The sequence below is a fragment of the Haliotis rufescens genome, unplaced genomic scaffold (assembly GCF_023055435.1).
Source record: "Haliotis rufescens isolate VD_foot unplaced genomic scaffold, xgHalRufe1.0.p SCAF_5, whole genome shotgun sequence".
Lineage (NCBI taxonomy): Eukaryota > Metazoa > Mollusca > Gastropoda > Lepetellida > Haliotidae > Haliotis > Haliotis rufescens.
Window position 1 is genome coordinate 22,875,038 of NW_025964223.1, and position 12,230 is coordinate 22,887,267.

At 38.3% G+C, this 12,230-nt stretch overlaps 1 protein-coding gene across 4 annotated transcripts in view; it reads left to right on the forward strand.

The window, feature by feature from the left end:
• Positions 1–12,230, forward strand: part of LOC124111740 (phosphatidylinositol phosphatase PTPRQ-like) — a 247,471-nt gene that overhangs the window by 1,188 nt on the left and 234,053 nt on the right. For all 4 annotated transcript variants that reach the window (XM_048384535.1, XM_048384537.1, XM_048384536.1 and 1 more), the window contains exons 2-3: positions 8,200–8,313; positions 10,795–10,846. In XM_048384535.1, coding sequence (XP_048240492.1) covers positions 8,200–8,313; positions 10,795–10,846 — 166 coding nt within the window. The remainder of the gene's footprint in view (positions 1–8,199; positions 8,314–10,794; positions 10,847–12,230) is intronic.

Consider the following 12,230-nt stretch of genomic DNA (forward strand, 5'->3'; position numbering starts at 1 on the left):
TCTTGGCGGGGATTCAGGGGTGAGGAGTTATCCACACACGAAAACTGGTCTTGATGTGATGAAAAGAGTGAGAGATGCGTAAACAGCGCTTGTCCCACGATATATACAGCCTTACTAGCTACTGGAAATGTCAACACAGTGCCCTCAACAGTCTAGCGGTACGAGAACATTCCACATGTTTCTATAACGCACTATCACCGTCCGTGGTATACCGGTCCGGAAGTGTACACACCACACGAAGATCTAAATATAGTAACTTCCTGACGACCGCTTACATTAAATAGTACTACATTCCAGACGACAAAACACTGTCCAAACACCATTCAATGAGAGCTACCGAATCTCAACAGAAACAATGCAACACACTTACAATCATCGTTACACTGCTATATAACAGTGTGTGTGTGTCTGTGTGTGTGTGTGTGTGTTGCTGTTTGTACTCGCCCGGGCTAATGACGGTTTTTACCCCTTTAATGCGGAACGTCAGGCAGGGTAACAATAAGTACTGCCATGTCACGTGTTTGGTTTGACGCAGCTAGGGTATCGAATCACCGACCTTCTGCTGTTCGGGCATACGCTCTATCCACGTGAACACATTTGGTAAAACGCTTATATTACGCTTATACGCGTATATTACCGTGGTTTCACCTTTGTTACAAACATGACATACACATATACCAACTTAATGCAGGAACCTTCTAATAGCTAAAGATGTGAATGGTCTGATAACAATTGAATTGATTTTACCTTAATATTGTAGAGGCATTCAATTAACGATAACTTGTCAAGTATGAAATATCATAATGTCATTGACACAATTTGCAAATGCGACTTTCTTGCGACATCTGAGTCACTGAATCATAGTAAATAAACAGTTTGCATCAATGATATGAGGTTTGGACCTTACTGTCAAATTCGCATGTAATGAACAAAAAGTGGACTGTCGTATGATATGCTAAATTTGGTATTCACTTAAAATAACGTACAATTGTTGGTGAAGTAAAGTTGATAGAGTTGATAACATGCTTTTGACCTCCAATGTTCAGTGCATGTCATCTGTGCAGTGTCTGTGTGTGTTATCTAAATTATCGAGCTTATCGGAAGCTTCTGTCAGCTAGGGACGTCACTGGGCTTTAATATCTTGTCAACTTCACAATGAGGAAGTAGTTTGCAACAACCGTCCACTGATTCTTATATGCTTCATGTAAGCAGCTAGCACCGCTCATCGGATGTACATGCCATCGTATCCAAAATGAATCTGGGATCAAGGTTTTGTTGTCTCCTGCTCCTCTTGTTGGCCTGTACGGTAGGTGTTATACACGTTATCTCGTTGTCCCACTTTCAGTGTTTTAAACCAATCAACGTGGTGCGTGATCTTTTCCTCGGTGTCTTCAATTGTCTCTGACAGTTGGTAACAAATCACATCTGCTCAGTTTGCTGGTTTGAATATAAATCCCATATTATGTTCCATAATGTGCAAATATCATCATGGATTACAACTAATGTTCTGAAATCTGAATTGACAAACAATCAAGTTTGACAACGAGTCAAATCTGTCCTCATGATGGGAACAAAAGGTTGGATGTACATAACTTTTGCTGCTCGTGTTGTATTGCTATTTCTAAGACTCTTGTGTTAAACATGAATCATTCACTATGAAGTTTGTTTACTTGCGTGGGTCAATGTTCATGATATCAGTCACTGGATTGTCTGAATGAGACTCGATCATTTACAGACTGCCGTCATAAAGCTTGAATATTCTTGAGTGCGACGTCAAACAACAAACAAACAAACATCAATAGGAAGGTCAAAGATCATATGACTATCGGACATATATCCAGCCAACAATCCTCCCGAAAAATTGCAACACCTCTGTTGTTTATTGTATAAGCAATTTGGGTTTTTGTGACAGATGCAAGTTTGACAACAGATATGGTATACCCTTTACACCCCAATAAACTAGACGTATGAATGGTTCAAGATTATGGCACGCATATAGTGACGTGCATGCACCTGTGTATGTTGCTACTTGTTCTAGCCTTACGAATGCCTGTTTAATAGTGCTAACCCACTGATACCATGTCCCACTCAGCCTCAGCATACTCCGAGCCGACCAGTCCTTGTTTTAATTATCCCCTTACTGCCAAGGGTGGTAACTGCAAGTATAATCTTTTACCATACTTTGGTATTTTGGTATGACACAGCCGGGGATCGAACTACCGAACTTCCGCTTTCCGGGCAGACGCTCTGTCCACTAGACAACGGAGGAGGTCGAGTGAGTGAGTGAGTGATAATGGTATAACGTTACATCTAGCAGTATTTCAGAAGTATGATGACGTTGAAGAAACGTCCAAAGTTATGCAGTATGTCTTCAAATGTGGTCAAATCCTGACAACCAAAGAATGTTAGTCAGGCCGTTTTTGATAGTTTTCTTGCAGAGTTACGGGACGCAATACTAGACAGCGAATTGTGACCCCAAACGATTGGGCCATCTCAGTCCTCACAAGAGATTACATTCGATAATAGTGTCTTTAGTTAAACCATCGTGTACATTTGTGCAGATACATTCTGAACTTAATAGTTTATGCTTTATCAAAGTCCACCATCCGTACGGTTCATAACGCGAAAATAGTTTATGTATGTGTTATATATACTTAACAAATGGCATTCCCATACATGTACACTGCTCATCATAAATTTTGCTTCATGCTATTTTCTGGGGTGACTCGCCAGGATATTTCTGCTTTATCAATGCTGTTGCGATGATTTTGCAGAGACACTGCGAACCCCTGTAAAACATGCTTTAGACTGTTGACATGCAAGACATGTTTAGCTCTTAACGTATTTAGGAATGTGTTTAAATCTCAAAAGGAATGCACATTTGCTGTTTTCCATTTAAACACGTTTAGTGTACACACACATGACATGAGACATCATCTCGCAGTCTGAACACCACATACACACAAATATATACACATCTAAACATGTTTACAACAAAACTAATATCATTTACTATAACATTAAATATTGACAGAATGTATAATATACATGTATTTTGAAAGTAGGTTTTACAATTGTTCAGATCATACATTTCTGAGAAATCACATTCAATATTGAAACGTTTTCAACTATGAAAAATAATGCAAATGTTAAAATTATATTCTTTAGTTAATATTATATTGGCTGTTTTAATTACATAGACAATTAATATATAAATAATATGTATATATATAATCAAATGGTACTTCAGCCAAATGTTTATCCCAATCGCGGGCATTATACTTAAGAACTGACCTTCACTTTGTGTGAGTTGATTGGAGTATGAACCTTCATAGAGTGAGGGCCAAACTACAATGTTTGGCCCTCACTCTATGAAGGTTCATTCTCAAATGAACTCACACAAAGTGAAAGTCAATTCTTATAATTTTCTTATCACAATTTCTTACCTCAAAGGATGTAGCCCACACAATTTTATTTAGTACGTGTGACTTCATGTACTGACAGCCATAAAACAACCAGCTATATCACGGAGTAAAATAGTTCCTCAAAAAGAGAGGTGACATGGGCGTGTGGATGCACAACTTGCTCTTCAGAACATCTTACGCAGCGCATGTGTTCAAATCATATCCTCGTTAGATGAGAAAGGTCTGTAAAGAACTATCTCAGTAAGTCAGTCACAATGACAGCGCGTCGTAATATACTGAACCAAATTAAAAACTTCACAATCCTAAAATTTTAACATTTTGACCAGTTATCATTGTGGGCCCTAATTGTGTATTTAAACAGTAATGGCGACGTATTGTCTTCAGATAACACCCGTTTTTGTGAAGGTGAATTGATCAAAATCATGTGCACAGCACTATAGTGGCAAAAGTGTTTTTTGACGTGTCACGTGGCCATAATACCGCACGTGTTTTCAGTCATACTTTTTAGCAGTCATTAACAAAAAAAGAAAAACACAAGAAAACAAAAGTCTTTACGGCCATTTGTCATGCCACGCCTTTCAAATGTGCAACGTCAACGTCAATTGTGGGCACAGCGACACTTACGATGGACTCAGAGGAATTGGAATCAAGTCGTCTTCAGTGACGAATCCCGATTTAATCTTCGATTTGCTGATGGTAGAGCGAGGGTTCGGAAGCGCCGTCATGAACGTTACGCCCAGTGTTGTGTACAGGAAGTTGACAGATTTCGAGGCGGAAGTGTCATTGTGTGGAGTGCTTTCTGTGGCAATGCACGTTCCAGGCTTCTTGTCATCCGTGGCAACCTCAACGCTGCTGCTTACCGCGACCAGGTACTGGTACCAGAACTTCTGCCTTTTATGGCAGCACATGGACCCGGTTTGATCTTTCAACACGACAATGCAAGACCCCACACAGCAATTTTGACAAGGAATTTCCTTCAGAATGCGAGAGTCATCGTCATGGACTGGCCGTCAATATCTCCCGACCTCAATCCCATCGAACACGTCTGGGATGCTATTGGCACAAGTCTGCGCACTCTCCAGAACCAACCACAGAATTTGCAAGATCTTGGCACCATTTTGCAGCAACAATGGCGTCGTCTTCCCAATCATGGGTCCACAAGCATCACAAGGTCCATGCGGAGGCGTTGTGTGGCAGTTGTCAACGCACATGGTGGCCATACACGCTACTGAACTTGTGTGCCATCAGATTCTCGTGCTTGGGACTGATGATTTAAACTGTTGATGTTATTACCGAATACCGTAGGTACTTGGAACAAATTATGGTTACCACAGTTAATTAAAATCCTTCTTTGGACATTAATGATTAAAAATTTCCTTCTCTGATACATTTGTCCGTTGTATATCATATATGGGATTACTTTTAAAAATCTGAAGTTTTTAATTTGACTCAGTATACATTTACATCAAGTACAAGACGTCAAAATGGCCGACACGATAAACGTGACGGGAGAGATTTCCGAAGTTGTTAATGAACCTCGGGCGGTTACATGTGTTAGTCATCATTGATCAACTGGTCGATCATTGAAAGGTGAATAAAGATGCGTCAAACAGACACAAAGGTAAATTCATAGATTGCTGGAGACGGCCAATGTCAGCCTAGGCACGGATCGAGTCGATACTACGATAGTTTAGATGTGCATTTCTTCGTTTGTTCATTAGGATTGGCCGTAGCGAGGATATTCGTGAAAAATCATGCAGTCACGCTCTCTGGCATTTCTCAATGTATACTGAAACACTGAGACCAAGAATAAAGGTTCTAAATGATCAGAAAGAACGCTTATGCATGTTTTCGTGTTAGGGAATTCCCAGGGGTTTCCCCAGGAATGTGGAAGTAGTCCGTCAGTGTTTACGTCATTTAAAGAACACAGTCTCGTAAAAACGTATGAACGTCAAATTGTGTCGTTCATACACTTATGAACGTCAATTTAGCGGTCATGTGACCGACCTCTCGTCCAATGGAAAAGCCGTATATCGTGTAAACTTCAAATTAAAAAATTATAAATGATTAACAAACATTATGAATACAAATATTTACATCACAGTTGAGTCTACTTCACAACTTTATAATATTCAGATTATTTAGAGGAATCTCACGAGTTAACATATTTGTAGATCTGTATAATATTTTACTAAGAGGGAATAGCTGAGGATTCGACCTTGAGTTATTAAACATGGTGAAGAAACACTCATTGTGGAAGCCTATTAGTTACCTCCCTTTCTGGAAGAAACATTATACAATAAGTGCAATGATCTTGGACACGATGTTTAACCCGTTTTCACCTCACCTTTTAACCGTAAGCTGAATGTAGATTTTCCGACAGATGTGACGTGCTGTTGTGTTCGTGGCTCCCGCCAAAATTTATATTAACATCGATTATGCAGGCCATTATCATTATTATGCACAATGCTTTGTTAGATACCCTAGACGCAACCAGAATGAAAGGGACAAAAGGTGGTGTCTCGCTTTCCGTTCAGTAAATGTTATGGACATTTTGTGGTATTTAAGGGAACATCGTCATTTCAGCTTTAAGAATGAAATGACCATCATCGTTGCACGAGTCACTGAACGCGGATAGTAAACATACTGACACAAGTAAACATGTTGGTGACACATCCTGGTTACTTGAATGAGCCAAACACCGTTACAACCACATGGTTCATTGATGGGTTGCAGCGAAGGAAAATGCCTCCATTTGGCATGGTTGAAGCTGACCAAGAATGTAGTTGCCAGACACAGAATGTAGTTGCCAGACACTTTGGAAAAGATGGTATCCCGACTTTAAGGAACGATATCGACAAACGGGTGGGGTTAAGATTAGAGTGGGTAGAGGAAGGTTGGGGAAGATTGCTTCCACGCAGAATCAATATTGCGTTGAAATCATTTTTGCATCAGACAACAACAACAAGATGCTCAACGGGCATGCACCATATATCGACTTTACTTTGAAGATTGAATTCCACAACGTAATTCATCACACTTCACTTCAATTATTGTACCGTGTATATTTGATATACTTTGTATAGTACAGGGATACAGGTCTAACCACGTTTAGTTACTGAACACATTCATTAAACATGTTTAGACTTGAACGCGTCATAATTAAAGAACGCGCTTAGGTTTGTGTTTACGGCCTGTTAACCCCAACGGAATCTGTTTCGGTGGATTACAGAAACTTGATAGTTCTCTGGCGTTGAGGTTTTATATTTACTTGAACTTGATAGAAAAGTATGCTGGTGTACTGAAGCTTCTTCAGAACCTCAGTATCATTTACCAATCAGATTGTATATTCAGTCAACTACTCAAAAAAGGTTTGGGCCGAGAAATTAGAAAACCGCCCCCATGTTGGAAAACGAACATATTTCTTAAACGCTTTAGTTTACTTATAAGTAGCTCTGCACTTGTTCACAGCAGACGTAATTCAAAATTAAAATGTACGCTATCGTGCCATCGATTATTTGATTGTCTGGTTTGTTCACAGTAATACGTGATAATTAAACACTTAGTCATTTATGCAAATCGGCCGGAAATAACCTGTTTACCCTTTTAGCGTAAACCGGATGTCATCGCTGATTTTAAGTGATCCGTATTATGTTCACTATTTAGTTTGCTTTTAACACCCAATTCAATCGGCATGTAATCGAGACCGGATATTTTCTGGCGTTCTGGCGTTTATACCTTTTGCAAATGAAGGACATAGGCCTAAAAACAAATAACAGTTTAACAAATAATAAGTATAGTTATAGTTTCTTCTTTCAAAATCATGATTAATATACAAGCATGCTGAATTTATTCGTTCGGGATACGTTGGACATCGGCTACATTCCCTCCAAGCTACAGCGCTACAGCATTAGGCGTTTGTGGTGCAATTTGTAATAAGTTTTTTAAGTCAGTAGGTCTATTTTCTCTCAATGCTATTGTTTCCCCAAATTTCAGATGCATATAAAATAAGCGGACTCATCTGATACCTCAGGGGCAGTAATGCCTTTTTTCTGGTACACAACAATATATTATAACATTTCATGGCATTTAAAATATGCCATTATATATGAGCGTATATACACGTCAATACTCTCCATATACCATAGCATAATTTGGAGTACCTACCATTAACCCAAAAAATCTTCAAATGTCTGCACCATAAATAAACATGCTTTGGGAAACGCTCAATGTTAATGTTAACCTTACTGCTACCAAGTTTTAAGACAGTGGCTCATTGCAGTTATTTGTGAAAATTGGGTTTATCAATGTTGTGATCGGTTCTGTATGTGTCATGGCGTGTCAGTTTACAACGGGGTGACTGTCCAAAGGGATGCAATTTAGGCGATGCCAGTTTCGTTATACACACTGTACAGATACCACGTTTTACTTTGTGAAACCCCAGTCACAGGGCGTAAAGAACCCATGAACAACCTCACCAACAAGCAGCTTAGACAAATGGGGCTACACAAACGATGTGTTCATTTTGTATATTGTATACAGAACTGACTTATAAATTTGGACTCGAATATTTGCCAAAGTGTATGGCAATCATTGAGTATCTCTGTTAATGACTGTGCTCATCAATTTTTAAACAGACACATGGTACTCGTAAATTGTGTATCGGGTTTGTTTCTATGTTAGGTATCTATCTTCATTGATCAGCTAAGTATTTTGTTACATCATACATGTAGATGGCACTCATCTTATCAGTTTCTAAATTGCTTTACTTCAGGAAACTACTTTACAGTCGTCAAGTTCACCACACATATCATCATCACCTTCACCATCAACAAGATCAACGCCACCTACAGTGATAACGAAACCGACAACATCATCTTCAAAGAAAGCAAGTACAATGATGTATTTATGGTATTTATTTGTTCATGTCGTTCAGGGATCACTATATCACAACATTGTCAGCATCATGTTAAATGTAATATGCGCTTGTTATTACAAACCCTTTTAAAAAAACTGTTCCCTGAGTCATTCCTGAATGCTCTGATCACAACATATGACATTTTGAAGGCTGCGATGGGATATTTTATAATATTTTATGTATAGGTACTAAGTTTATTTGAGAAACAGAAAGTGATCGAAAAGACACACAGACGGATGATGTGACTTGAGATATATTTGGATGGAAGGGAGATCGAGGGAAAGAAATATTAGCTACAGTTTGAGTTTGAGGTTACAAGGAGTGGGGTCTTCAGTCGGTGGATAATCAATCTCGTTATCATGAGAATATTCATTTGAGATTCTACCATGAATTTGGAATTTACTCGATTCTGATTGGTCAATCAGAGGCTATTAAATCACAATAAACCCCCTCTGATTGAAACAGCTGGTTTGACGGCCGCATCACCGCGGAAGCTAATATTCATAGAATAGTACTATTTTCTGTCATTGTCGGGAGGCATATTAAAATAACTATATCTACAATTACAGGTTACAAAATGCACAGATGCGGTTACTACAATGTTCAAAGGATGTGTGGCAATACATTTCGTGCAGAAAAACACGACAGAAATCAACAAAGGGAATGTATTTACGTTTTGGAGACAACAGAGAGCTGGCAATTTTGGCGCTTTTCTATATACGACTGTGACGTCATATTTTTTGCGTCACAATGAGCGATATGACGTTATAATGGTGACGCGCGATGTAGAACGAAAGCCTCGCAAAGCTTGCTTTGTTTTCTTTAGGGATGCCCACCTCATGTTAGGTTACCAAGTTGCCGTGCTTATATGCTTTCAATGTAAACAAACTGCTTGAGTATATACAGCATCATGTTTTGTTTGGTGATTCCGTTCAACCCATGCCGCTTCAGTCAGTATATTTGCTAACACCAAAGAGTTCGCGTTTTATTTAGTCATGGTAGAATGGAGATAAACATACTGCGCGTTCGGTTCCAAATTCAATTTAGCGGGGTTAAATCTACAGGTAACCTAACTCTACATTGAAAACACAGTATGTTTATCTCCTAAATGAAAAAGACGATCTGTATCCTTATCTACTTTGATTTGAAAGAAATGCAAACCATCAGAAGTTTATTTCAGATTGACTGATGCTGATGCGGACGTTTATGAAATTTTGAAAAGTGCTTTGTTGCATATATTTCAATCGACATTCGAGGCTTTTCGATAGACGTTCAGAACGCGCAGGCTTGAAGTGGATGAAACGAGTTTGTTGCACATCTAGGCAGCTATCTGGTGAAGTAGATGCAACAGTCAATCAAACCGCCTCTATTTAATAACTTAAAATATATATTTCCTTATAGGAGCAATTGCTCGCATGTTGTAGTAGAGAAATGGAATGACCTTTTCAAGGTACAGAAACAGGTGTACAGTTGAGGAAATGGCCGAAATAAAAGATAATTTCACGGAACATTGTTTCCTGATCCTGTAAGGAAATTAAAAGCAGAGAAAACTATACTGACAAAACTAAACATGAAACAATTAAACCTAGCCAGTCTGTAGGTCAAGTTTGTTGGGTCATATCGTGTCCTGAAAACCAGGTTGTTCCAACTCCAAAAACACAATTTTCGAGTTAGAGCGATTTGAAATTTATAATGCTTGTATTTTTGAGGAGATGTTATTCTTCACTGTATTTGATACGTACACAAAAACTGTACTGACAAAACTAAACATGCAACGTCCAATTAAACCTGGTCAGTCTGTAGGTCAAGTGGAATTAAATGTCATATATGTTGGGTCACATATCAAACGTCAATAATTACAAAACAAATATATATATTTGGATCTAAACCTTACAGATTTTATGACCGGGACTTGTCTGACAAAACGGAAATACATTTCCAACGCGTTAAACACTCACACGTTTGTTTACATGTATAACAAATTTACCTGATTGCAATAATGGTGTATTGTGTTTTGTTTATCGTTGTGATGTGGATGTTGTTGCAGCAGACTATCCAGTACTACTTATTAGCATACCTACCTCACTCACAAATGGCACCGCATGCACTTAGCCAGCATATCTTTCCATGTATCACCAGAGAGCCTTTGTCCTTTGTACATGGGTTACACGAAGAAGGAAGGGGAGAATTTAAATTGAGAAACAGAATAGCATACGTACTTCATGTATGCACCTCAGATAGCAAACAAAATGCCTGTTTATACCCTTTTGGTGTGTCACCAGTACAGAGCCACTATGTTACAACCTTGTAATCGTACTGGACCCTATGTTGTTTTAGGATCGGTCTCATTGTACATGGGCTATTCCTGAGTGCCTTAGTTACAGTATATGGCATAGGTCTCTACTTATATTCACCGCAGACTTGATTTCATTAGCTTTCATTTGATTTCAGATACAAACATCCAGCGATGGAGAGAAAGGTGTTACGTGTACACCTGCTGGAAGTATGTTCAACCTTTCCTGATCAATACTGATTTTAAGTCAGAGGTCAACTGCTGTTTATGTTTGCTCAATTCCGCGTTAAACAATGTGTCACACATAATATTCCCATGATCATACGAAATCTCTACTTAAAGAAGAGCTCACTGAACAATTCCAACTATATCATAAACATGTGTGAAACATGATCAAATAGTGATGCCGCGAAATGCTTTTACTATTTCCCGTCCACCCACAATAAAACAGGAGCTACAATTTCAACTGGTAGTGTTTTGATGAATTAAACAGTATGAACTATATGTCATTGGTTGTCCTCTATATCGTTTGGATTTGGAAAATGTCGACGGCTTATGAATAATAACTCATAATACTCCCCAAATATTTCTAGACAACTCTGTCCGGCTGTGCAAATATGTTTATAGTCGTAATAGAAATTGATTTTCCACAGTACACAATACTTCGTGAATATATAATGCAGATTGTCCTTACTTTTCTGCCTTGCATAAGCTGTATGAATAAATACAGAAAGCAATGGCAACACATTGTAACAATAATTGTGTGAGCTTTGACGTACATAATAATGTAAAGTTTAACTGAATATCAAACATGTAATAGCGTGTGTCCAAAGCGAACGTTATCCCATAACAAGTCAATTTATTTTTGTCATAAACAATATTTCGAGCAAGTCTTCTACAAGATTTTATTTTGAAAATATAATATTTAATAGTTCGCATAATAGGCAACTGCTAATGGATGTCTTAGGCTTCTTACCAATCATCCAAATGAACATGTTGAATGGCGCGTTGTTTGTTGTCTGCCGTCTCTCATTGTTCCAAATCGTAAATGCACAGAAGACCTAACAGCTATAATATGCTAAAGTAAAACACTTTAGAAGTAAGAAACACTTACGAAAAATGTATAATTCGCACGTGACCAATCTCATCAGGGTTTCTTCTTTCTTTGTTTATATCAATGATCTGATCTGTGATCGGTTCAAATACAACGTGGTGTTATTATGACCCAGCATACTTGGGAAAGCTTTTGATTATTATTCTGTGTATATATAAGTTTTAAAAAAAAGGTATCAGAGAATCTCTTCTTTTGTGACGGGTGAAACCGGTGGCGCAGGATACGCTCACCTTTTCGCGAACACCTGGTATCATCACTATTTGATTCATAAACACATGCTCATGATATAATCGGAATCTAACAATGGACTCTTAGCAGAGATTTCGCTGGATAATGGAAAGGGTTTTGTCGCTTTTATTTAAATCTGTTGTATCGTAAAGGCTCACGATTGTGTGTATATATTTACAAATTTAATCATAAATGTAAGTGTATTATTCTTTTTTTAATAATTCACTTGTTTATGAAAATACTAGTACCATG